Below are 26,533 nucleotides of genomic sequence, written 5' to 3'. Positions count from 1 at the left end.
GGTATTGTTTAAATGTGTAGATGTTCTGATTTCATTTCGCCCAGGTTCATTTTTTGTTTTTCAATTATATTTAGCCTGAAGAACCTGTGGCAGTAAGGCAATCCCTATTTTGAAACTCTGTCTCCTTTTGTGGCAAGGGCTTCTCTATCCTCTTGGGATTTTTGGGGGGTAAGCTTGGGGGGGAGGGTTCTCTCCCTCATTGGTCGATGTGAACATAGTGGTGATATCTGGGTTCTTACCAGCTTTTGGTTGCTTCGCCATTGCACCTGATTGGGGCGAGATAGGTATTCCCGGGATTTCTTGGCGCTGCGAAGTGAGGGAGGATATTGTCCGAGGTCGGGGCGTACAGGTTATTAAATTGAGGATCACGGTTCCTTGGTTAGGGCTTGTGAGGGAAGGTGCTTCCGTGCATTGTGGCCACCCAGTGTGAGGTGGGGAGTAGAGGGGTATTTTGGTTTCACAAGCGTAGTGTGGGGTCCTGATGTAGTCCCTGACTCCTTAGTGCGGACTGCGGGAGAGGGAAGCAGAAGAATGGGCCAGGGCGCCCCAGGAAGGAAGTGAAGAGAGAAGGGGAAGTAGCGCCATCACGAATGCACCCCCGCCTACAGAGGCGTCCTTGGTGTGAAGAGCTGGGGCCCAGTTCGTATTAGGCGTTGAACTGTCTCCGGTGGCCGTGAGGGTCCCCTCTGAAGACTGTGCCTTATGGTAAACTGGCTGTGAGGTTAGAGGGAATTGGTAAAGCGAGGAGCTTTGCGAGGCCTTTGGGTATTGTAGTTCCACACCGCTAGCTGGGTGCCGCCTGCGGTCAGGGGCAGGTGGAGTGCAGTCTGAACCCAAGGGCTAGGTTAAGGTGGTGTCTCGCTCCGCTCAAATGCACTAGACAAGGAAGCTGACTGGAGCCATTCTGTGCAGGAGGAGTGCTATGACTGCCGGGCAGACCCACTGAAGTATATCCTTGAAGGAAAGCACTGCGAGGATCTCCACATCGCTGAAATAAAAGTCCTGGGTAAGTGTCAATTAGGAGTGGAGTGACTTGCCATATAGCTGGGTAGGGCGCTGCTTCCTCAGGACAATGGTGTGGGTGAGTTGCTGACCCAGTGAGAAGCTGGTGAGATCCACAAGAAACTGCTGCCAGCCTGGGACCCCACCGTGTGTTGAAGCTTATGAAGCGTTGGGGCAGTTGGTGCCGGGAGGCATTGATGGGCTCGCCTTGTGTAGGCCGCAAAACCAGTCAAGGTTGATCCCCTTACAGCTTAGCAGAGAGTGTACAGGGCCGCCGTGGGGAGGAGGCGCAAAGGACCCGGAGCGCAGCTGCCTCTTTGCCTTAGGTGGGGCGGATCAGTGGAGTTCGATGCAGCGGGTCCTGTGGCGCTGGGACACATGGTCCGGTTGCTCGATGTTGCTATGGGGGGGGGCTTGTTTCCCCGCAGAGATGCCGTAGCCCGGGCCGGAGCACTCCCCTATAGGAATGATATGCTGCACACGGGCAGCCTGGTGCTGGCGGTCTCAGAGCCGTTGCCGAGTCCAACGGTGAGAAGGGTCCCCAAGCGGGAGTCGCAGCTGCTTCGGAGGCCAAATCAGAAGGGGGAGGAAGCCTAACTTATTATTGGAGCTTAGAAAGCTCATCCCCAGGCTTCTGCCCCGCTTCGCCATGGGCTCTGCAAACTCTGCCAGCCATTTTAGAAGGAGGCGGCGAGGGGCCGCGGAGCTTGGCGCTCGTATCAGGGCCTCCAGGCGGCTGTCAGCCTCGGTTCTTGTCTCCTTGCACGCCGCGTGGCCTCCGACACCTCCAGTGGGATTTATGCATATTTTTAAAAGCTGGAACTTGACCTAAAACAGACGCAGAGTGGGCCCATCACGGAGGCCTCTAAGAGACCGTCCGCATTGCCGGAGCTCTAGGCCACGCACCCAGGAACTGATATTCTTGAAAGTATAAAACAGAGAAAAGACAAATCCAGGGGAAGGGTACCACCCTCTGGAAAAAGGAACTCTATCCTTCTGGCCATTTTGTGTTGAGTTACGCATTTCCTTTTTGAAAATTTGTACACTACTAATAGCCAAAGACATTTTCCCTTTTCACCTTAAGAGTTGATTTTTAGAATGTGAGGGCCAACCTAATACTTTGGGCACTGGACGTTTTGCTTTGGACATTCTGACATTTGACAGACCCTTAGTTTTGTTTGCGGTAGGGAAACCCCTTACAGTAGGTACAGAGGCCTTTCCCAACCCCCTTTTCTTTTGTTAATAAGAGTTTATGGTTAAAACCATAAGTCTCTGTATCTATGTTTTATTCCTGGTTCCTCCCAACCCCTTCTCTTTCTTGGGAGCCTGTCCCTGCAATTTGACAATCTGAGTCAGTGGAATTGCATTGTAAGGCACTCATATTTCTACCTGCTGTAATATTTCCTCAGCGGAAACTGTGGGTTTTGGTACATCCAGGTATGCGATCTCTTGCTTTGTCGTTACCATAAGAAATTGCATCTGTACCTTTGGTGTGGGCAACACATTTCACTGCTGCAACTAATGTGTGGACAGCTAATGCATCAATTAATTTGGAAAGTAAGGCGGCATGTTGCACAGGTGTGCCATCTGATTTTTTTAACCCTCGCCTCTGCCATCTGGAAGGGCTGAATGTATGGTCGATGTGACGGAAGCAGAGTCTGAGAAAATGGTACTAAAGCACCCATTCGATATTCCTAATGCTGTTATTAGTGCTATTAGTTCTGCTGCTTAAGCAGAGTAGTTTGAGAGCAGGGTTTGAAATTGAGGGGAGCTGGGAGCTATTTAGCTCCTGCTTCTAGCATAGTATACCCTGGTTAGCTTGAAACACATGTCTACCAGGAGCTACTTTTGGCTCCTAGGGCCAACTTATGTAGGGCCCATACATGTAAATGTGACATCAACTTTGAGTATTTGAGAATGTCAATAAAGAAGCATTAGAACACATATAATACACATTTAAACACAATGGTTCATACAAAATGAACAAAAAGTTAAAGAAGTATCTCTGGTAGCTTCTTGTTAACCTGCGGTAGCTCCTGCCTACAGGGTAATGCCCAACACCCAGGAGCTTGTTTTAGCTCATGCTCATCAAATCAACATTTTGAACCCTGGAGGACAGTCATACTTTAGATACTATTTCTTACTTTCTTCAATTCTCATTACTGCTGCCCCCATGTGCCCGATTCCCATGCTCTTATCAATAGTTGCCTACCCATCTACGATGAGCACTTCCCCTTCTTCGAGTGGCTCTTGCGTAACATTGATAGTGTCATACTCAGTTCATAGGTATCGCAATCATGTACTTCATCACCTTGCTGTACTAGTTCGGCAATGACTCTTGTGGGATTGACGGTGTGAAACCTCACTATGTGAATTGATGAGCTGGACAAAATGGCCTTCTGTGGTGAGAGTGGATTTTCGATTTTTCCAGTATGACAAAAACTATGTGTTCCACCTATAACGCGACAGGGCATCCCATTGTGATTGTGGACGATTTTTGTATTGCAGAAGCAGCTGCTACTAGCGCTTGCTCGCATGTAAAATGTCCCTGCATTACTGGGTCTAGGTGGCCACTGTAATTACACCAATGGCTTGTGTTTCATTGAGGTCTATTGAGTGAGACCCACCGTCACCACTTGGCCATTTGAATGTGAGAACATGAAGAATTGATTTTTGTAATCTGGTGTTGCCAAGACTGGTTCATTACTCAGGGTTCGAAATTGAGGGGAGCAGGGAGCTAGTTAGCTCCTGCTTGTAGGCTAGAAGAGCCTGGTTAGCTTGAACCCAACTACTGCCAGGAGATATGTTTTGTTCTGGTGTTAGTCTTAGCAATGCACGTAGAGGGTACGAGTTATGGTTGCTTAGCTTACTATAATGGGAGAATGTGAAGCAGTGTTTTGTTCCACTGTGAAGTATAACATTCCTTTAGTGACATTTTTTTACTGAATGCACATAGATATGTGTGGCAGGGAATGAAAAGAAAGGGACTAAGCAAGTGATGTCGTCACTGATGTCAGCATTGACATTTGAGATGACATCTTTCATGGTCTCTGTGTTGGTGTTAGCAGTGCACAGGGATGGTGGCAGGGGTGGGGGCTTAGTTTACCATAACTGGCGAATTTCACGGGTTTTTCGGTTTTAATTTGAAGCATAAAGGGGAGGAGGAAAGTTTTTTTTTTTAGTGAAGTGTACAGGTTTTTGTTAGGGCAACTTAACCATAACGTCCCTTTAACAAAGTTTTTTTTTTTAGGGAATTGAATAGGTTTTTGGAAGGTGGAACTTAAGCATGAAATTGTGGCAATGAAGTCGTTGAGCAGAATGTACACTGTAATCATGTGATTTTGAGAGATATGTAGTATAAGCTACGTACTTGACATACATTTAACATAGAACATCCAGAACCCCTTCCCTATTGATATTGGAAAGGGACGGACTGAGCGCCTGTTTGCGGACGGCGTTGGACAGGATCAACATTACCCAAAGAGGCGGGGGTAGCTGAAAATGTACTGTTGTTTTACACAAAAAGTGTGCAACGTAGAAGGAGGACATAAAGATATTATAAGTAGTATTAAGTAAATATGGAAACCTGAAGCTGGGAAAAGAAAACAACACATTTAGTAAGCATGTAGAATGAAGTGGATGGTACCATAAAAAAGAAAGGATGCCTCCAGCATAATCACTTCACAGAAACTGGGCAGCCTGGAAGGACAGTGGACGGACGCAGTAGGACGAAAGGAAATTACAGCAAAAGAGTGAGTGCAGGTCATTGTTTTACATGGGTGAGCGTTTTTTTGTGGTATGTGGTGGAGAAATAATTTCTTTCTGTTTTGACTCAGAAATGGCTAGTACTTTGGAGTAGCTGGAGGAGTATTTCCCACATGATGAAATGTCCGAAGACAGCGACAATAATGGTACACAGTGCTCTGCATATGCAAAATAGTGACCAGTATTGTAGAGGCATTCACTTTATGTATTTTTTTTTTTAACAGGCCAGGAAAGAAAAGAGGAAAGGGCAACAAACGAGACAGAAGAAGTCAGGATAAAAAGGACAGAGCAGAAAATGGACATGTTGAACGTCAATTTTCAAAGTTTACGGGAGTTTGTGAAGGACTGTGTGAGAGGAAATGTTCGGTACCATTGCCCCACCTGCACCTGCCCGGCTTCTCCATTCCCTAGTGAACCAGCCCCAAACCTGCAAGAGGAAAATAGACGTTTTGACGAAGTATCCATCCCTTCTTCCCCTGACAAATCTTCCCCTCATAACCAGCCCGTTTTAAATCCAAATTCCCCCATATTTGTTTCAGTGTCCGCTTCCCCCGCTGTTTCTTTAGAGTGATGTGTGTGTATGTGTTTAGTAAATGGTTTTGTACAGTAGTTGTAGAGAAAGAGTTTGTGTGTAAAAGTTTTTTTTTAAAAAAGATGTCAAATGTTCGTGAACTGTTCGACCTATCCGCAAGCAATGCCGTCCTTGGAACAGGCACGGTGGCTGTCAAGTTCATAGGCATACAAAATGGAGTTGTCCTAAGGACACTGGAACTGTCCGTACAGTGAACATTGCATGCGTGCACATGCGCAGTGCAAACGAAAGGATTGCCAACATTGCGCCAGTTCCTAACTGTCCGTCTCACTTGTGTCGCACTTGGAAGCAGTTTGAGAACCCAAACACTGTCCGTAGGACACTTGTGCGCATGAGCATGTTTGATTCTTTGCATTTGCTATCCAGGGGACTTTTAATAAGGGGGCAGATGTGTTGAGGATGTCATCTTGTGACCGCACCTATGCTGCGCGTGGGGACTAGTTTCTGCGGTTTGTGTGCTTCCGCAAACACTAAAAATGAACTTGTAGACACAAGGTAAACTATTGAGGAGGGTAAAAATGTAATTTGGCACATCCCAAACAATAGACCTCCTTAGGAGTTGCTGTGTAAAATGTGTGTACCGCTTTGACGGTCGCGAGGCACACCCCTGCACCCCTTCAAAAGGCCACACCCCGAGCGCATCTTCATTGTCCTTCTAGCTATAGTAGATAAAGGTGCGTTGCCTTTACTGCTGTAGTGACGAAAAGAAAGTAATCGGTATGGCTTCCATGGCTGCTGTTGGGTCATTAGCCTCTGCACCACCCCCAAACCCGCCACCATCACCACCTCACCAAGGGCCTGCAGAGAGATATATGGGTGAGGATGTAAAGATTGAGGAAGATGAGGAGGAAGAGAATGAAGTGGAGGAACTCTGCACTAGGAGCACTCGGCGGGAGTCGTGGGTGTAGCAGTTGTTTTCCGTTTATGGGAACGTACCAAAAGCATGTTCGAACCAGGTGACGTGTAACCAGTGCAATGTGGTGTTGAGTCCCGGGAGATTTGGAGCGTACAGTTTTGGTACGACAGCCATGAAGCGACACCTCACTTTGTTCCACACTGCGGACATTCGCAAGGTGGTGCCATGTGAAGAGCGTAGTCGTTTGAGTTCCTCCACAGCATCCTCGGAATCTGCTCCTCCCACCACAAAAGACACTCCTGTGGGGGAGCGCCTCCTTCCAGCTGCTTCACAAGCCATTTGCAATGCTGTGGACCCTTACTTTTCAAAGGTGACAGTAGTGTGCACATATTGTGATGTATTACTCTGCATGGGGGAGAGTTTTCAAAGTGCTTTTGAGGCTACAGTCACCGAGCACCAGAAGATTTGCTCCTTACCTAAATAAACATCACCCGTAATATTTGTCTGTTGAGTTGCCCTTTCTTATCCCTGTGGCTGGTGGCCCTTCCTTACCCTCTTTTCGCCTCTTCTCCTAGTGTGGCGAGTGCGGGTAATTAATGAACGTAAAAACAACATAAATGACAGAAAAGGCTCTTTTCAGAGCCGCCTTTCTCAGTGCAACAATAGAACTATGAAGTGAAGGCCATAGTCCCCCGTGCAGAGTTCAGCAAATGTTTGCGGACAGTCGTAGAGGGGAAAAAGGGAGGGTGCAAGTGGCGCAAACGCAATAAAGTGTACGTTGGGAGTAAGTGGCAGCTCTGAAAAGAGTCTTTTGGTGGTGTGTTGTGTGGGTCAAAAACAGTGGAATGGGGAAAACGGATTGTCAGGTAGGTTAGTGTGATTGCAAAAGAGGGTGCAAAGCATTTTGTACATTGTGAAGAAAAATCTCATTACCAGCATATGTGAGGTGGACTCCATCTCTGTGGAAAATTAAACTGCTACTAAACAAAAATGTTTTCATTGTGGAAAGAGCACATGCCAACATCTCTTAAAAAAGGCACACACAGCCTTATTCACATTGCGTCTCGCTTTCTCCATTTGTGGACCAAACGCTGAAGAACGCAACCATTTTTGTCTTTGGGCAATACGGGAAAAAAGTATTTGACAATTTGGAAACATGTCCATGAGATTCGCGAGTCCTTCCTTCATGGCAAATTGTAAAGAAATGCCAGATACATGGCCTAAACTGTTTCCTCCACAATGAATGATGAGTATATCTGGAGGACGCTCTGTCTGTAAAGTAACACAAAGAGGTACCAATTCCACCCATCTCATGCCACTCACACCATGCCAGTGCACTTCCGCATGTGGCAATATGAGATTTGTAGATAAACTGCAGCTTTCTGCATGCACCTTCAACCAATGTATCCACGAGTCTCCCACAATCCAGATAATCTGTTGTCGAGCATGGAAAGCCATGGATGTGTGGTGTCCTGTGAGGGAGAAGACGGTCTTACTAAAGTACGTCGGTCAGAACACACCTACTAAACTTTATAGACCAATCCCTAGCTCCGCTCATTCTCGTTTACATGTGGCTCCACCCATCAATTCCCAGTGGTGACATGTGCTGGCTGCTAAGTACCGCCATGTTCGCGGACATGTACAGGATCAGAGCGTGACGACAGTACATTAAAGTACTATTCCCCTTTTTCCCCTTTAAGGTAGGCTCTGAAAGCATGAATGCACGCATGCCGCGATTGATGATGCACCTCCCGATGCTTTGATCTGGACAGAATACAGAAGTGTTGTTCCATTGCACTCTCAGGAGTAAAGCAGAAAAAATAAATTTCGATGTTGGGAAGATGGTCATGAGTGCTTCAACCAACTGTGCCAAATCTGCCAACAAAGAATGTGAAGTCAGGTATCCCAAGTGGCAAGCTTCGTATTGCAAAATTACCAAATGAGGCGTGGTCATTCGAAGCATATCTCTGCAAACTTGCAGAATTGCCGCAGCATTGTCATCATTGTCAGCGCTCCACACCACCTCCACTCCTCGCACATCGAAATGGTGTGCCACATGCCTACTCTCGGCATAGTGTTGTAAGCCTTGCACAAAAATGTCTCCAAGCAGCAAAACCCCTACCCTCTGCTCCTCTGCCATTTTCAGTGTGTGCACCGTCTTTCGACACAAATGACTACTGTGAACAGCTGATTGGCTGATGCCTACAGTCGTTTTGCCATGCAGGATTTGCTGTAGAAACCCTTATGTGACACGCCCTACCAGCGGACAAGCCCTGCCTACGTGCGGCACGTAACTCTTACCCAGTCCTTCCACCCTTACTACAGCGGTAGCAAAGCGAGTCCCTCATTGGACGCAACTAAGCGGGCGCACAATCATCCACCAATCACATAGAACATGGCTAATTTTAACTCTGTCATCAACATTGCGCACTCCACAATAACTGTCAATGATTCTTAATGAAAATCGCATACCATTGCAAAGCACCTACTTCACAAGCGATTGTGCAAGGATTGTGAATTGCACATGCATCAGTATAGAGTACAGGTATGTACATTTTAATCAGAGTAAATGTGGAACCCTTATGATGTAAAATAGAAAAATAATGGTGGCAAATTTCCATAGGGAACACATAACAACGCTCCCCCTTTTAAAGTGCAACAATGCCGATTTGTCATTAACAAATCGCACAACCACTTCCTGTCCTCTGCATAACCTGTGCATACGTTGCAAGCATGCCTAATAAGGCATAGCTCTCAACCATTTTTTTCTTAAAGGCGGCTGAAATCAGCCGATTTTGTTTTTGGCGGGTCAGACGTCCATTGGATGGAATGGCCGTGCAGGAGGCTTGCGGGCGAGTCTGCCCTTTACAAGGCAGGTAACAGCCGCCAAAAGCGTGCGAGTTGAGAAGTAGAATTTAGGGAAGACCTCAATTTTGTAAGTGAAATTGTCGGAGCTCTGTACTCTATACTGCCTACAGTAATGCTACTTGCAATGTGATCGTATGAGAATAGTAATTGCTCCCGATTGTGGTGCTCACATGTCCTTCAGAGGGTCTCCCCATTTTTGGACATCGTGCTTTTCATTAACATGTACAAAATGTTTGCCCATCTAGTACTTTGCCCTATCGCTTACAAACCTCTCTCCTATGCATACTACATTTTGTACAGAACAATGTTACACCTTTTCGATGTTGGTCTTGGTTGCAAAGAAGGAAATTATGTGGTTCTATATTTTACTATTCTTCTTCAAAGACGGCAGATTCTGACGATAACAATCTCAGCGGTCTAGCTGTTCCACGCTGTCAACAAATGTCAGAGGCAAGTCACGTGATCACATCACGCGGTCAACTGACGCCAACGGCAAGTCACATGATATCATTTAAGGACCGAAGACTTGCTTCTCATTGCGTCGCTACTGTTGTGCATGACGCTCCGTAAGTTCGAACTCTAGGACGTACTTTTTCCAATTATTGAGATTCTTGTCTGTACTCACCCTTTCGCTCTTTGCCTTCTACTCAGAATTCCTTTGCAGTGCTTCTTTCCCGTGACTCTTCCGATCCAGACCTCTTTTCCAGGTTATTCTACTTACCTGATTCATTGCCCTCATCCTCACAAGCAGCAAATATTAGGATTCCAGTTTCTATTGATTCAGTGAGTTTCTCTTTTCGGTATATTTCCCTTTCCCTTCTCGTGTTCCGCTATTCACTACTTTTCTCACTGCAGAACACCCTGGAGGATTCAGAGTACCAGTCATCATTCCTCAACGACACTGAGTGTTTGTTAATCTGTGCCTGCATCTAACCAGGGTAGGATCTTTCTGTTAGATCTATTCGACACTAGTTTCTGCTGTCCTGTCCCTCAACCTTCCTTGTAACTTATCTGTCTTCTCTTTACTCAGTAGAACCCGAGTTACCGTCCTCCAGAGATTCTGCGCCTAGGATCATCGTCCACCCGCAAGACCATCTATCTACACATCCAGGGTTTTATTCCCCAGAGGGTTTCCCTGGGGTTCGTGCTCCTCCTCCGCGGGAGTTTTCTTTCCCGGGAGGGGGTTCTGGATCCTCAGGGAGGCTTTTCTTTTCTGCAGTTGCTGTTACCTTCCCGGCATTCTGACCAGGTTAGTGAAAACCACATTATATATACTCATTGAGGTGGTGGCTTGTTCTCATCCTCTTGGCGAGATTGTTACAAACAAGGCATTTCCAAACCCATAAAAAATGTTGTTATTTTGAAGGACTTTCAAGTACCATATTGAAAGTAGTATGGAAAGACTGCATAGAGAGAAGTGAAATGTGCACATGGACTGAGTTCAAATATGAAAGTTAAATCCTATGACGAAAGAAGTAGCAGTAAATTCTGCAGTATCATGACCGCTGCAAACACACAAAGTAATTGATATTGTTTTTTTAATTCACAGTAAAGACTACTGTCCTGAGAATCAACGGTATCTAGACTGCAGATGACATATCCGAAGAAACCTGGTCATCTTGTACAAAGAAGTAAGTACAGTACAACCTTGATATTACAACTACTCCGTAAAGAGGCTGCGTGAGTTATGTTTGTTTTGGGCACCAAAGCAAGCAATCATTTGTAAACCATTCTACCTACAAATATCCATTTATTGAACAAAGAATAACAGGTGGAATGGCTGACAAATCCCTGTGTGTTTGTTACTGAAATAACATAGGGAATCCATTAGAAGGTTAGATTGTGAAAGTAAGTTGTGGTAGCAGGTTTTTGGCATTTCGGTTATTAATAATGGTTCTCACCACAAGTAGGGCACTTTCTACTCTCATGTAAAGCACACTGTACTAGTATACAAACAGTAAAGTAGCCTTACCAAATTATAGTTAGAGGTCACTTGTGCGTTGACACACCATGCAAAAGAGCTGCCCCATCACACTTCTGCACACACGCATACAGCACACATACATTGGACAACAGACCAAAGTATACGTTTTTTTTCTCAACAGACACCAAAGAATGCCTACCAAAAAGCAGCTCCGTAGAAAGGAATGCAGAATTAGAGCAAATAAAAATAAAAGGTGCCCAATGTAAGCATCCACCTTTTGTAGAGTTAGTGGAGAATCTTGGTACAAACCACCTAATGCAGTTGGGTAACATAGTAGAAGAAGTCTCAACTACCGAAACTGTACCTCCTCCATCAAAAAGTGTGACAAAACACAGAAATGTTGTGAAAGAAATGGCTGCCAGTACAGCCAACAATGTTCCTAATAATCCTGATAGTGTAAGAATAGCCCATAGTAAAAAAAGTATTTTAGCAAAAATGTTTCATCACAGAGTCCTTCAGAATGTACTAAGAGGACCAAAACCATCCTTGCCCCTTAAAATGTACCGTAGAAAGTTAATTCTACAAGCACTTGTGGACAGTGCCATCCTTCTCAAAAGGAAGTTGTTCATATTAGTGTTGAAAAGAATGAAAGCCTTAACAAAACTAAGTACCAAACTACAAATTAAACTCAGCAATAAACGGAATGTGAACAAAAATAATTTTTTTGCACGTTTGTGTTGGTGAATGGAGTCACACAACAAGCACAGAGTCATACTTTAATGAAGAAGCATACAAACAAAATCAAACAAACACAATTGCCATCCATAGCAGTGGACGAGGGTATGAGAAAATCAATACTACCATCATGGAATAAGAAACACTGCTTACAAGACTGTCTTCTGAAAACTCAGAATTACCTCTTGATTCAGCAGAACCACACCGCCCAGTATACAAATGGCCGTGCAAATCAATGTGTGCCATTCCAAACAAAGCTTTCAAATCTTTACGTCAGTTCCTTAATCAATATGTAAAAGGTAAAGACAAAAGTAAAATTAAAGTGCTGCAAAATATGGATATTTGTGTAGTGCGTAAAGTCACAGGACTAAAAGGACATTTATTAGCCTGCATTTCTGGCCCTATTTGCAAAAGTACCTTCCATGATATCAAAAGAATAGCAGTACATCATTCCAAAGTAAGAAATTTAGTGTACAAAATATACTGTGCAAAATGTCCAGCTTCAGAATTAGGCAATTTAAATATCACTCTTCTGCATGGTACACCCGAATACTTACAAGAAGAAATGGACCGTATTCAGAAAAAGTGTTTTGGAATTGAAAGCCACGTAGAAAATGCAACAGTTTTAGAGCATAGTAGCGACAATTCTGCACATAGCAACCTTCTATTACATACATACAGAAAGGAAATACTAAAATTTAAAAGGTCATCGGCTGAAGTACCAAACCATGTGTGTGTATGTTGCCGCAGAATGTTTTTCAAAAGGAACTCAAAAAATGTGGACATAGCATACAAAATAGAAAACAATGAGGACTCTAAATGGTTTGAATTAGCTTTGTATCTTTTAGCTGAAAGCAAATATGAAATAACTGAACGCCTAATATGTTGCAGTTACTGTACTGCAAAATTAGACAACAACCACACTCCTTCATGTGCAATTACAAATAATTTGGAATTGGTTCCATTACCAAAAATCCTGCAACAGCTCAATTTGGATGAGAGCATAATAATTCAAACAGTTCACCCATTTCAAGCAATTCTACGCCTTCGTCCAAAAACAGCAAATTTACCTTCCTCTGAATTGGTGAAAGGAATTTGTGGCAAAGTAGTTTACTTGCCATTAGATCTAACGGAAAATGTGCACACTCTAGGAGTGGAACGTTCAATAGACCATTCTTCAATAGTCTTGGTAAATGGAGTACCAACAAAGGATAAAAAAAATGTGGCAACAATTAGTAGACTTACACAAAGTTACACAAGCATTGCAATATCTAAAAGATAACAATGAGTACTACAAGGAAATAAATATTGATGAAAGCTTAAGGCAAACAACTGAAATAATTCAAGAGCCATCAGAAACTGGGCAATTTGAACGTCTGGATCCAGCTACAGAATCCACTCTTTTGGACCATTACACAATTCATCCATTGCATTCCAATGAAAGCATAGATGATGCACTAGAAACTTACCAAATGCGACAAACCAAAGGGTCACCAATGAGTATCTGGGAAAAGTATAGAAGCACATGCTTTTCCACTGCTATTTCCTACTGGCAAAGGTGGGAGACATGATGATAGACCCACTCAGATTGGGGCATCAAAATACCGCTCTTTATGAATGTATTCGCAAGATCCCAGATTTAGGCAAAATGTGGAATACATATCCACCTACTCTATGAAAGTGAATTAGCAACACTATGTTCTGGAGTTGCACACATTCTTAAATCTGGAACGCACTTTCAAAATATGTCAGCTATGCAGTTAATACAAAAAGTACAAGAAAAAGATGAGGTTTTACAATCAAGTATAACAAATTTGTTTGCAAACATGCGTGGTACAAAGGAATACTGGTTCAGACAGCATGAAGACGTACGTTGCATGATCAGAAACCTTGGACCACCAACTTGGTTTGTTACGCTAAGTTGTGCAGAATATGAATGGGAAGATTTACATGAGTTCCTACGCACAGCAAACAGCAACAAAAACAACATAGATATGTTAACACTTGGAGAACTTTGCTCTCTAGATCCAGTTAATGTCTCAAGATATTTCCATCATCGTTTCATTGCAATGCTACACTTTATTTGTAATAAAACCGTTACTCCCCTTGGAGAAGTGCGACACTTCTTTTGGAGACATGAATATCAAGCGAGAGGAGCGCCACATATTCACATGCTTTTATGGATCAAAGGTGCTCCGAAATTTGGGCACGACAGTGATGGCACTGTTTTGCAGTTTATCCAAAAATATGTCACATGTGAAATTCCTTCACAACAGACACATAGTGAGCTGCATGGGCAGATTTTACAATTTCAAAGACACAAATGTGGCAAATATTGTCGCCGTAAATACAAAAACAAAGATAAATACTACACCAAATGCCGCTTTGGTTTCCCTAGACCAGTTACAGAAACAGGTGAAGTAAACAACTTCATGTCTTCAGTTAGACATAATGTTAAGGTAAATCACCTAAAAACACATTACATAAAAAGGGAAGAATCAAAATATATCAATGATTACAATGCAATCATTGCCCTATTATGGAATGCAAACATAGATGTGCAGTACACTGCAGACAATTCAACTGCTGTTGCACGATATGTTACAGCCTACTTAACAAAAACAGAAAAAACAGAGCTTCAAGACCTCTGGGATGGACCTAGCATCAGACAAAACATTATCACAGAAATCGTACGGCCTAGGCATAAAAATGTTGTCTCAGAGAATGTGGGGCCTATGAAGCAGCAGATCGTTTAACCGGCACTGCTTTGTATGGAAAAATCAGACAACATAGTATGGCTCAGTCTTGGTCCTGCAAAATCTAGAAAAAGAGTGCTAAAATCATATGAGGACCTAGAAACAATTGCCAGAAATTATCCCAACAGCCAAGACATGCTAAAAAACAATTTACTGGACACATACTATCCAAATAGGAGTACCACTCTGGAAAGCATGTGTCTATACCACATAGCTCAAAACTTTGCATACAAAAATAATGTAAAATCCGATGAAAGCAAACATCGATATACAGTGACCGACTGTGAAGGGAGCCTAATGAAACTTAACAAACGAAGCTTAATTAATCATGTGAAATTGTCATTAAAAACTCCTTATCAGAAAGAACTATATTACATGTCTCTGTTGCAACTTTTCAAACCATGGAGAAAAGAGGAAGACATACTAGATAATTATGAGTGCTATGAAGATGCTTTCAAAGCAAATGAAAGCATTATCACCGATGTTAACTTTACGCAGTACAAAACAATGTTACACAATGAGCAGCAACAGGAAGAAGAAATTCAGGCCCAACTAGATAAAGACTCTTCCGACAGTAGTCAACCTTCTGTAACAGGAAGTCATGAACCATTAGGACATTCACTAATAGCAAATGAGGCTGAAGTTGCTATGGCAGAAGTCGAAAACACCATGTATCAGTATCAAGAAGATACAGAGGACTTAACTGTACAACAAGAAAAACTTAACGATCAGCGCACCATTTTTGACGAGGTAACAAAACAAATTGTGCATGGCGTACAACACGAAAATAACGAATGCACCTGCCACAATTACAAACCTATACTGCTTTACTGTCAGAAATCCGGGAACCTGGTTCCGCGTTGACCCGTCGTGAAGAATATATTTCTTCCTACCAATGTGATTCTCAGGAGTACGAAAGGACAGTCTAAGAATCCAATTGATCGGAAGATGGTGTAGAGTCGTTGGGATCGTAGAGCTGAGCGGCCCGCAACTTCCCGGTAGATGATGGTTCCAGGTTCCAGCCAACGACTGCAGAATATTATACTGATTACAATCAAATACACCCCTTTCAAGAGAACACGTAACAAAATCTCAACAGACTAACCTGCAGAAAACGGTTTAACCAGAAGTGTTTCATGCAAGAATGTCCTCTATACTGGGGTACTCTGGAGACCAGAAGAAGAGAAAAGACAATCAGTACCAGAGAATGAGTGGAAGAAATAATGGTAAGGAAAGGTAGGTTTCTTACCCTTTCTTCCCTGGAAGTGAACGTCCCTGGCAAAGTCCTTCTTCTTTCCTGTAGGAACAGTGTGATGGTATCTGCCCTCTGTTCGGTGGACCAAACAATCCAAGGTGTAAGAAGTCACTAGTCCAGCAACCACCTATTCCCGCCGGCACGAGGACGCCTAAAAGGTGCTCAGGAAGTCTCTAGTCCAGCACCAAGCCTGTACCCGCCGGCACGAGGACGCCTACAGCACCCTGGGGAAGGACAGGGAAGGGATTGGAGAGGGAAAAGGAAGGAAGGAAAGAACGAAGGTAAGAGGTCTCCCAAGCTTCGAGGTCCGATTTCGACAAAACCAAATCACTAGGCAAGAATAATCCATAAACAATCCGAGGTCAAGATACAAGAACAGGTAAGGATAATCCAAGAGCAATCCAGTAAACGTAATCCGAGATCAAACAAAACCACAAAATCTGAGCAAGAAAAAACCGCTGTCACTATTGGATCAGAAGCAGCGAGAAGTGGGCGCCAGATCATTAAGTACTTGAAGTACCGGCACCAAGATGGTCACGTGACCCAACACGTTTTCTATCACGTGGAAGATGCTGCGTCCACTGACGTAGTCTCCATGGCAACTTCCACGTGAGGCGTCGGGAACGCAGTTCCCGACGCAAATGTGTTCCGTGCGTAGAGCGTGGATACCGCAAGCCCGCCTTCTGTATGGTGGTATAACGGGACAGAAGCTTTTGGTGAGGATGAGACACGTGAACCGCAGGGGTGATACAAGACCTGGAGCGTTTTCTGACATTTACGTTAGTGGTGAAGCTGGATCAGGGTAAATATTCTTATATCAAAATTATCGGCAAGTTCCTTCAACAATTGACAAACAACAAACTGTCAGCTGTTGTAACAGGCCCCACAGGTTTAGCTGCCTACAGCATAGGCGGTGTGACTTTGCACCGATTACTACTGCTTCCAGTAGAGCATCAAAATAAATTAGACTACTACAAACTTTCTGCAGAAGCTGCAATGGAATTACGTAGAGTATTGAAACAAATGAAAATGCTGCTAACAGATGAAGTGAGCAGGGTCTCCAATCTAATGTTGGCTTTGATTCATCTCAGATTGCAAGAAATACTTAAAAGTAATAACGAAGAACTCTTTGCAGGGAAACACATTATCGTTTTCGGAGATCTTCTACAATGGACACCAGTGAAAGGTGAACCGATTTTTAAAACCTTAGGCCACAAACTCTGCCGGAAAACTGTTGGTAGCATAGGTAATGTTAACCTTTGGCAACATTTCCATACAGAGAATTAAGTGAGAACATGCAGCAATCTGCAGATCTCACTTATGGCAACATCTTGAAAAGTATTAGAGTTGGTGTATTATCGCAAGAAGCACAAGCTGTATTGAAAAAGCGGCATATACATGCACTTTATGGCGATAATGCATGTGCAACTGATGTTATGGAACAAATAGCGCACAAAAATGTCAATTGTATGGCCTTAATGCCAACTCTTGCAAGCTGTTTCAAATTCAATTAAACAATGTTAAAGAAAGAAATGCAAGCAATAATAGAAATTAGAGCCACAGACAAACTAGAAGTACATGGTTTGACAGTACCCATGTGTGAACAAGCCACAAGACTAAATAGTTTAGAAAATAGAAACTCCAACACAGCTGGATTGGAAAAAGTATTGAAATTATCATTAAATTGTAGAGTAATGCTTAAACGTAACCTTGACGTAGAGCAAGGGCAAGTTAATGGAGCACTGGGCACAGTTGTTGGCTTTCAATCATACCCGCGTGATAGCAGCATTCAGTCTGTCAATATTCGCTTTGACAAACTTTCAGAAGTAAAAAGGATACAGCGCTCAATGGCTCGATTCCTTCTCTTCAAAGACATGTATGTACGTAGAGAGCAATCAATTTTCTCTAACTCTTGCATATGCAGTTACCATTCATAAATCCCAAGGGCTTACCCTAGAGAAAGCAATGATAGATACAGGAACGACAGTTTTTAAGGAAGACATGAGCTACGTAGCATTATCACGCTTACATACACTTGAGGGTCTAATGCTAATAAACTTTGATGCAAGTAAAGTCAAAGATGATATTCCTTGCATTGTAAAGTACAATAGATTGTGTCCACTGTACACCCCTCATCTGAAACAATACCCTGTTCCAGATAAAGTGAAACGTGGTAAAAGAAAAGTAAATGAAACAGAAATGCAACAAAATGCAACAGGAAATTCCGCAAAAAAAAAGAAAAGAAGGTAAAGTTGCATCAATTGCCGCAAACATAGAAGAACCTATTAGGGAATGTAAACCAGGCACATCGGCAAAGAAGCAACAGAAAAAACGAAAAATGCACTCAGATACAGAACTTGCTGGGCCATTCATATTTACAAATGAAAGTGGGGTAAGTTGCTATGCAAACGTAGCAATGAATATTCTATTTCAATTGCCACCAATTGTTAACAATATTTACCTGCACAGCACAGACCAATTGTTTTTTGCTAATGTTAGTGCTGCATAGAAACGCAACAAGCAATCCAGACAACACATACAGTGTTTATGGATTAAGGCAACAATTGGACGACTTTGCTGGAATAGTGAGATTCACTATGAACTCACAAGAAGATCCACAAGAATTTCTAATGTACATACTATTAGTATTGGAAAACAAAAGCATACCTGCAAATGAAATGTTCCAAATTTCGTACATGTGGAAACATACATGCACTCTCTGTAACAAAGTGATACAGGAAGAAATTCCAAATGAGCGATTTGCGTATATTACCATACCAAATTGTGAGAGCATTCCATTTCAGCAACTGGTACAAAATGCAAACCATGGCAGATTATGTAGTATTTGCAATTCAGACAATCGCTCTACCTTACTGATACAATCACATAGTGCCTACATAATAGTTATGCTTCTACGTTATAATGCAGATGGCACCAAAAACAACTGCAAACTAACTGGATTTACACACGGTCAAGTGTCACTTGGAAAGAAAACCTTTACAACAGTAGGAATAATCTACCATGCAGGAGCTACAACCAATGCAGGTCACTACACTGCATACATTAAAAAGAGTTCTGGATGGTTTAAATGTAATGATAGCACCATTACTCTAAAGCTGAGGTTGCCAGCTAACCTAACAAATGCTTATTTAATGTTCTTGGAGCCAAAATTTACGTAATAAGGTGTACTTCAAAATTGTCAACAAAGTATGTGAAAGACTACAAACAGTTAGAATATGGCCACAGGTATCTAACTACCCAACAGGATGGAAGAATGACACAAATAAATGATTATCACACATCGTTGGAAACAAATGCACAGGCAGAATACGCCTAAACGTATCTACCTGTTGGTAAAAATCGGCAGAAAGGCAACAAAGAGAACATTAATGGGAAAGATAAAGGAAACAGGATATATGAACGACACAAATGAATGAGTATCACAAATCTGTAGGAACAAATGCACAGTTAGAATACGCCTACAGGTATCTAACTACCCAACAGGATGGAAGAATGACACAAATAAATGATAAGCACAGATCATTGGAAACAAATGCACAGGTAGAATATGCCTATAGGTATGTAAGTGTTGGTAAAAATCGCAACAAAGAAAACATTAATGGGAAAGATGAAGGAAACAGGATGTAACAACGACACAAATGAATGAGTATCAAAAATCTATAAGAACACATGCTCAGTTAGAATACGCCTACAGGTATCTAACTGTTGTTAAAAATGGGCAGAAAGGCAACAAACATAACATTGATTAGAAAAATGAAGTAAACACGGAAAGGAAAAAATGAAGTACTTAGTTGCATAAGAAATGGAGGTTTTTTTTTAATCCGACAAGGATTTTTTTCCCCAGACCCAAGGATTAGAAAAGCAAACACAGAAACTGAGCGCAATGCACAGTACACCGGTTTGTAAACTAAATATGAGGGTCTAAAAAAAAAACATTAACTGTGTATTATGCAATGTGTCAAATGTGGAAAAACTGCAAACATTAACACACCTTTTTCTTTCATCACAGAATTGGAAAAAGTCAATCTTCTGCTAAGTATGATAACCAATTGTACAAAAAATGTATGGAGTCTGAACAAAGTAAGGAGTAAGTATATTGGCAGGCATTTTCTACACATGGGAATCAACTCGTCTAATGTATGGTAGTAATATGCTGCAGTGCCTGTAACGCTCACCTGGTATCCACGGGGACGTCACTCAGCCTGTTCTGACTTCTTTCGACCTCGAACCCTTCCCTGGAGGCTATTCGACTGGAGAGTGGGCCTTATTTTCTTGGATAGTGTACTCTCCGTCCTTCCTTCAGCGCAGGGGGGTGTTGATTGATGCAGGCTCGTTGCTGCCTAGTTACTTCACTGGCAAGAGTCTGACAGATAAGTATAATGAGTCTTTTGAACAGTTCTCCAACTTCGTTCCTTTCCTTCCTTAGATGATGGCCGGCGTCCGGGGGTGGCGGCGTGCTGCTGAGATGAGTAGCGCTGAAGGCGAGTGAGAGCGCGATGTGCAATGCACCCCTTTCGGATTTGCATTGAACAGAGTTCTTTTTCTGTGTCTTTTAGGTGCCGCGACGTTTTCATCGTGGATGCCGGTTATGAAGAACAAATGCGGTGGGTAAGCGCGGTATGCGGCGCCTCTAGATGTTTCCACGCTAACCTGCAGTGCCTTTTCCCTCTTGCAGATGGATGAGAAGTTCCGGAGACAGAGTTCCCCCAGAGCGGCTGGGATTCAGGTAAGCGTTTGAAGCTCATACAGTATTTAAAAATAAGCGAAGATTTGCAGAATGCTTACTAATGCCTTTTTTCTGTTCTTTTCCCTTAGGAAGCGGCGTGCCGGGATGGGAATGACACCGCCGAAGATGCCCGCAGAACAGAAGGAGCGATGACTGATGGGCAGAAGCGCTGCACGGTAAGGCTGTTCCTAACAGTGTTCTTGTTCTTGCAGGAGCTGAGCGCAGAAGAAAGATGCAGGCCTTCTGGAGACCGATCCGAACACAGTGAGTGTCACGCTGCAGGCGCAGAAAACGCAAAGCATGCTTCTCAGCCTGGGTGTGGCTTAAATAGTCTCTGGGTATTCCAGGTGCCTCTGGGCTGAACCACACCCAAAAGACTAGAACGCACATGCAGCTCTGGGAACCGAAATATGTGGGGGCATCCATCTTGTCCCCATCAATGCATTAAAAGTCCAATCCCCAATGTTATCCTATGGGAGAGAGTGAGTCTGGTGCCACAAGCGCCAGGGCTGACTCCAAGTGGGTCTTTGGAGGGATGGTGAGGCCCTTGAGGGCAATGTAGGTGATCATGGCCTAGCTCCAGCCTGACATCTTGGAGGGCTGGGGACATGAGGGGCAGGGATCATGACAGTAACCTACCACCTACGCCTTACAACCAAGTTTCAAGGTGTACAGTTCATATCCACAACCATCGCTGCATATGTAAAACATGGTCCTTGTAAATTAGCTGCTTATGAATGTACTTTCCGGACCATTGTCTGCAGCCATGAAGTGAAGAAACTAGGGCATGAACACAACGACCACAATCCATCACACGCATATTAACTTGTAACTCCACTGCTTAAGACTTAAGTCTTGTGTGCAGGGGCTTTAGCCATGCACCCAAGACTGCAGGGTCTCTCCACAACTACCTCGGCGATGTGTGGTAGTGGGGGTTATTGTGTGTTATCGTTAAGTACCTCTAACCAGAGCATTCCCTCCTAGGTGTGTGTCTGTAGATCTTACATGGGATGGGTGTGCAGTGTCTTCCAACTCTAGTACTTACCACTTTGTTCTTCGTTCCATGGCCTTTGGCCATGCACCCAAAACTGCACGCTCTCCCCACAACCTGCCAATCAAAACGCAACACTACGGGTGTGTGCATGGGTGGCACATGTGGCGGTGGTTGTGGCCAGGGCCAACAGTCTTGTAAGTAAGGCCTTCGGCGTTTGGCCGCCGGCCATGCATCCAAGACTCAAGGCCCTGGCCACAACCACCGTAGCATGTGCCACCCATGGCGGCGTACTAATGATTATAATGATAATCATTACAAAAAATAATGCATTCAGGACATGTTGTCAATTTCAATGTTCCCCAACACCACACGTGTCCTTACAAATCTAACAACTCCATCCATGCACTGCAGAGGCTGAAATACTGCAATTATTGGACGCCTCGTTTTCTGTTCGTAAAAGGAGGCCACAGAACATACGTCATAAAGTTGGTATAAGTGTATTATTGGGTGCATGGCCTTCGGCTCTGCACCCAAGAGTGCAGGATCTCCCCACAACTACCTCTTTGTTCTTGGGTGCATGGCCTCTGGCCATGCACCCAACACTGCACGCACTCCCCACAACTTGCCAATGAAAATGCAACACAAGGGGTGTATGCATGGGTGCCACATGCAGCGGTGGTTGTGGCCAGGGCCTAGAGTCTTGGAAGTAAGGCCTTCGGCCTTCGGCCGACAGCCATGCATCCAAGACTCTAGGCCCTGGCCACAACCACCGTAGCATGTGACAACCATGTGAGCGTACTAATGAATATATTAAAAGCCATTTGAAACAGTAATGTATTCACAGCATGTAGGCAATTTTAATGTTCCCTAACACCGCATGTGCCCTTACAAATGTAACAACTCCCCCATGCAGTGCACAGGCTCAAATACTGCCCTTATTGGACCCCTCCTTTTCTGTTCGTACAAGGAGACCATAGAATGTACGTCATTAAGTAGGTATAAGAGTAATTTGCATACAAGATGTCAATACACATTACATGATGACGACCGACCCCCAGAACAAGTGCATTATTTACCCATATGTTAAGACTGTAGCCCCTGGCCACTACCACCGTAGCATGTGCCACCCATGGCGGCGTGCTAATGAATATAAAAATAGCCATTGTGAGAAAGAATACTTTCACGACGTGTCATCAATTTCAATGTTGCCTACCTATACCCGTGTGCTTTCACGAGTTACAAATTTCCTGTCCGCTACATGGACTGAAGGGTTACAAATTTCATACCCACTACATGGACTGAAGTACTACCGTTATTACCCCCAACATTTACTGTACGTACAAGGTGTCCATGGAAATGACAGCATGACGCCCGAAGAACAAATGCATAGATCACCCATTTCTTACTGTCTGAACCTTTCCCAATGCTCTGTGACACAGCAAAATAGGTTAATGAGAAAAGCATGTGTACGTACGCTGGTTGTTGCACCACTTTCCGCGGATCCAAGATGTCGGGCGCATCCAAACCATCTAACACAGAACACGTCTCGCAGCAGCCAATGGGCAGAGACGTCGCGTGTACGCGGTCATGACGGCAGCCCCTTAGCCAATCGGTTTCTTGTTCGTCGACCGAACAGGGAAGTGTGACCGCGGAGCGAACATAGATATCACTAATTATTTCAGATCTACTTTTTCATAATTATAAATGAACGTACTGCATGTATGGTGACAAAATTTACAAAAGCATGCTTTCTGGACCAAGCCCCTGTACCTGCCGCAGATTTCGTCAAAATCCGTCCAGCGGTTTCACCTGTAGCCGTGCGCAAAGTTTTTCCCCGATTCAGTCTATGGAGAAAAAAGACGTTTTGGGACCCCGCTTAGAACTCCACTCCCCCTGGACGAATTCTCACCAAACTTTACAAAAAGATTCAGAGAGGCCCATATGCTTTTTTTTGCAAAGTTTGATGAGGATTCGTCCAGGGAGAGTGAAGATATAAGCCGCCCAAAAAGTGCTCTTCCTATGGAAACAGCAACTTAACCATAACTACACTTAACCATAACTACATGGCCATTACCGTGGCTATAAATATATATATATATATATATATATATATATATATATATATAAATAAAACTGATGGGCAGAAGCGCTGCACGATAAGGTTGTTCCTAACAGTGTTCTTGTTCTTGCAGGAGCTGAGCGCAGAAGAAAGATGCAGGCTGTATATATTATATATTTTGTAAAGGGGGTCGAAATAACAAAGATTGTGACATTTTCAGAGGTTGCAGTGATGGTGCAATTCCACCTACTTCATCAGCAGAGTTCCCCTAGAACTATCACTCTCGGATCCCACGGAAGGTTAATGCCCATAAGTTCTCTGATGTGGGAAAGTATCTCTTTCCAGTACAACTGAGACCGGGGACATGACCACCACAAATGACCCAGCGTACCTTTGTCTCCGCAACCCCACCAACATCTGTCCGAATACCCAGGATTAATGTCATGTAGGTGGCTGGGGGACATATACCATCTACACAGAATTGTATACCTACACTCTTTCATAGCTGTGCGTCGGGATGCTTTGTGGGTTCTTTCCCATATGTGCGACCATGACTCTGCGTCAGTTCACAACTCGTTCTGCCAATTCACCATTTATGGTAGGGTTTCTGAGTCGTCCACCGGGTCAAATAGCCTATAGAAGGTGGTTGTGTGCTTTCAGTCTAGTCCATCTGTTAAGGTTAATTCGATCCATTTGGTTTCCCTGGTTCCCCTGCCCTTTACCTCTGTGTGTGGCCCAATGGTGAATTTGGGCATATCGGAACCTTTCCCCTTCGTCAAGTCTAAATCTGGTTTTGCATACTTCAACGGTCAAAGGAATCGAGTCTCTGTACAGTTGACGAAGCTGAATTTTCCCCACTACCTCACACTTTGCAAAGAATCGACCATCCCTGGGCTAAAGTCAGGGTTCTTGAGTACTGGAGATTGGGGGCACAATCCCACCTGGACTCCTAGCATTCGCATTCCATGTCCCAATAGCCCAATAATGCTTTGGTTGTGCTCAACAGATTACCTCCATCTTCTCTGGCTCTAGGTGTAAGAAGCGGGATATTACTCAAAATCAGCTTAGTGGCCTCTTATTCTAGCTCTGCCCACTGCTTGCTGGATTCGTCCCTTCAGTCACACATAGGCCCAATCTGGGCAGCAATAAGATAAGGTTTAAGTGAGAGTACCCCCAGACCTCAGTGGCAGGGTGACCATAGTAGCACCTTTTCGAGCTACCCTAGGTCTCTTCCCTCCCCAAATAAAAGTAAATATCCTCCCCTGCAGTTGGCAATTGGGCTTTGCCGTAATCTTGACCAAAAGGGTGTGGAATGCATATAACAGTTTGGGGATAAGTGACATCTTAACTGCTGCTACTCTTCCGAGCCAAGAGATGTGCTGATGCTCCCATTTTCCTAGGTCCTCCTCACACTCTCTAAACAAACGTGTGAAATTCACCTTATAGAGCATATCTGGTTGGGGACGTCAAATAGATACCCAGATATTTTATCAGTAGTTCAGCTGAGATGTAGGGAGGGAAGAATATTTTATAATTCTGCAACTGGTTCCCCAACGTCCATACCCAGTGACTTGCTGCAATTGATAGAGCAACCCGAGAGGGCACAAAACTGATGGATGATCTCTAGTGCCTGTGGAATTGAGCGCAAAGCCTCTGTTAGATACAATATAACATCGTCAGCATATAGCCCAATTTTGTGCTGGTTAGCTGCTACCATGATCCCTGTATTTCCGGGTCCTCTCTTATTAAATGGGCTAAAAGCTCCATGGCCAGAGCAAACAGTAACAGTGACCCTGTCTCCTCCTCCTTCTGATGATACTAATCGCATTTATGTACATCTTATTAACCCTGACCCGGGTAGTCAGGGCCCCAAAACTAGCAAACACCCACCGACGGTACTGTGGCCCAAAGCCAAAATTCTCCAAAACTTCCAGCAGGTAGGTCCATGCCACACTGTCAAAGGCTTTATTTGCGTCCAAGGACAGGACTACCACCTTCTGTTTAGTACGCACCCCTATTTCTATGAGGTTCAGTGCTCGCATGATGCTGTCAAATGCCAACCTGGCCTGTTTGAGCCCTGTCTGATCCTTGTCAATCAGCTTGGGCAAGGCCCCTGCCAGCCTATTTGCTAAGATCTTTGTGTACATTTTCACATCGCTATTGAGCAACGCTTTATGCCTGTATGATGAGCTGTCAGTCAGGTCCTTCCCTGGTTTCAAAGTAAGCAACGTCCTGGACTCACTCATCGTTCCAGAGACCTTCCCACTTTGCCTAAACAAATTAACCAACTTCAATAGTTGGGGGACCAGATTCACCCAGAAGCACTTATAAAATGTTAGGGAACCCGTCAGGCCCTGGGACCTTGTTAGATTTCTAATAACCGCGTCCACATCTTGTGCTGGGATTGGGGCCACCAGATCTGCCTTCTCTTCCACCGATACCTTGGGCAACCAAAGCTTTTTAAAGAGGGACCTAATTGCACCTTGGTCAGCTCCATTTTCCCTCTGGAATTCCAAAAAGTGTGATTCGACTATTTGTACCTTGGCTAGATCATCCCAACACTGGTTCCCCTCTTTATTTCTCAAAGGCTCTGCTCCTATGGCATGATTGCACTGATTTCAGCTTAGCAACTAAGATTTTGTTTGTTTTGTCCCCCCGGGTACAGTAATATTGCTCAACATGTAGGAGTGATTGAGCTGCTGCGCCCGCCTGAAGCACATCCAGCTTAGCTTTCATCACCCTAAGTGAACGCAACGAGGTTTGTTTGTTTATTATTTGATAATGCGCACAAAACCCTCGGGTATCCGGGCGCAACAGTTACAAGAAGATTCGAAGCTTGGTTACAGTATAGGATAGGTACAGGTCATGGCAACATGCAGTAGGTTTACACAAAGCAGAACAGTTCGCGGGGATAAGTACAGGTCATGGCAACATGCAGTAGGTACATACAGTGCAGTAGCAATTTGTTGGGGTGTAGGTG

The 26,533-nt window shown here is 43.9% G+C and overlaps 1 protein-coding gene across 4 annotated transcripts in view; it reads right to left on the bottom strand.

Moving 5' to 3' along the window:
• PLEKHB2 (pleckstrin homology domain containing B2) overlaps positions 1-26,533 on the bottom strand; it is a 754,336-nt gene that overhangs the window by 570,133 nt on the left and 157,670 nt on the right. The window contains exon 1 of one of the 4 annotated variants that reach the window (XM_069617847.1): positions 18,421-18,466. The exons of the other annotated variants lie outside the window; for them this stretch is intronic. Coding sequence (XP_069473948.1) covers positions 18,421-18,461 — 41 coding nt within the window. The 5' untranslated portion in view covers positions 18,462-18,466. Of the gene's footprint in view, positions 1-18,420; positions 18,467-26,533 lie in introns of those variants that run through there. 4 annotated transcript variants of the gene reach the window in all.

This window comes from Ambystoma mexicanum, chromosome 10 (genome assembly GCF_040938575.1).
Source record: "Ambystoma mexicanum isolate Mex_15411 chromosome 10, UKY_AmexF1_1, whole genome shotgun sequence".
Taxonomy (NCBI): Eukaryota; Metazoa; Chordata; class Amphibia; order Caudata; family Ambystomatidae; genus Ambystoma; species Ambystoma mexicanum.
The sequence above is the reverse complement of the archived record's forward strand: the minus strand, read 5'-3'. Positions and strand labels throughout refer to the sequence as shown.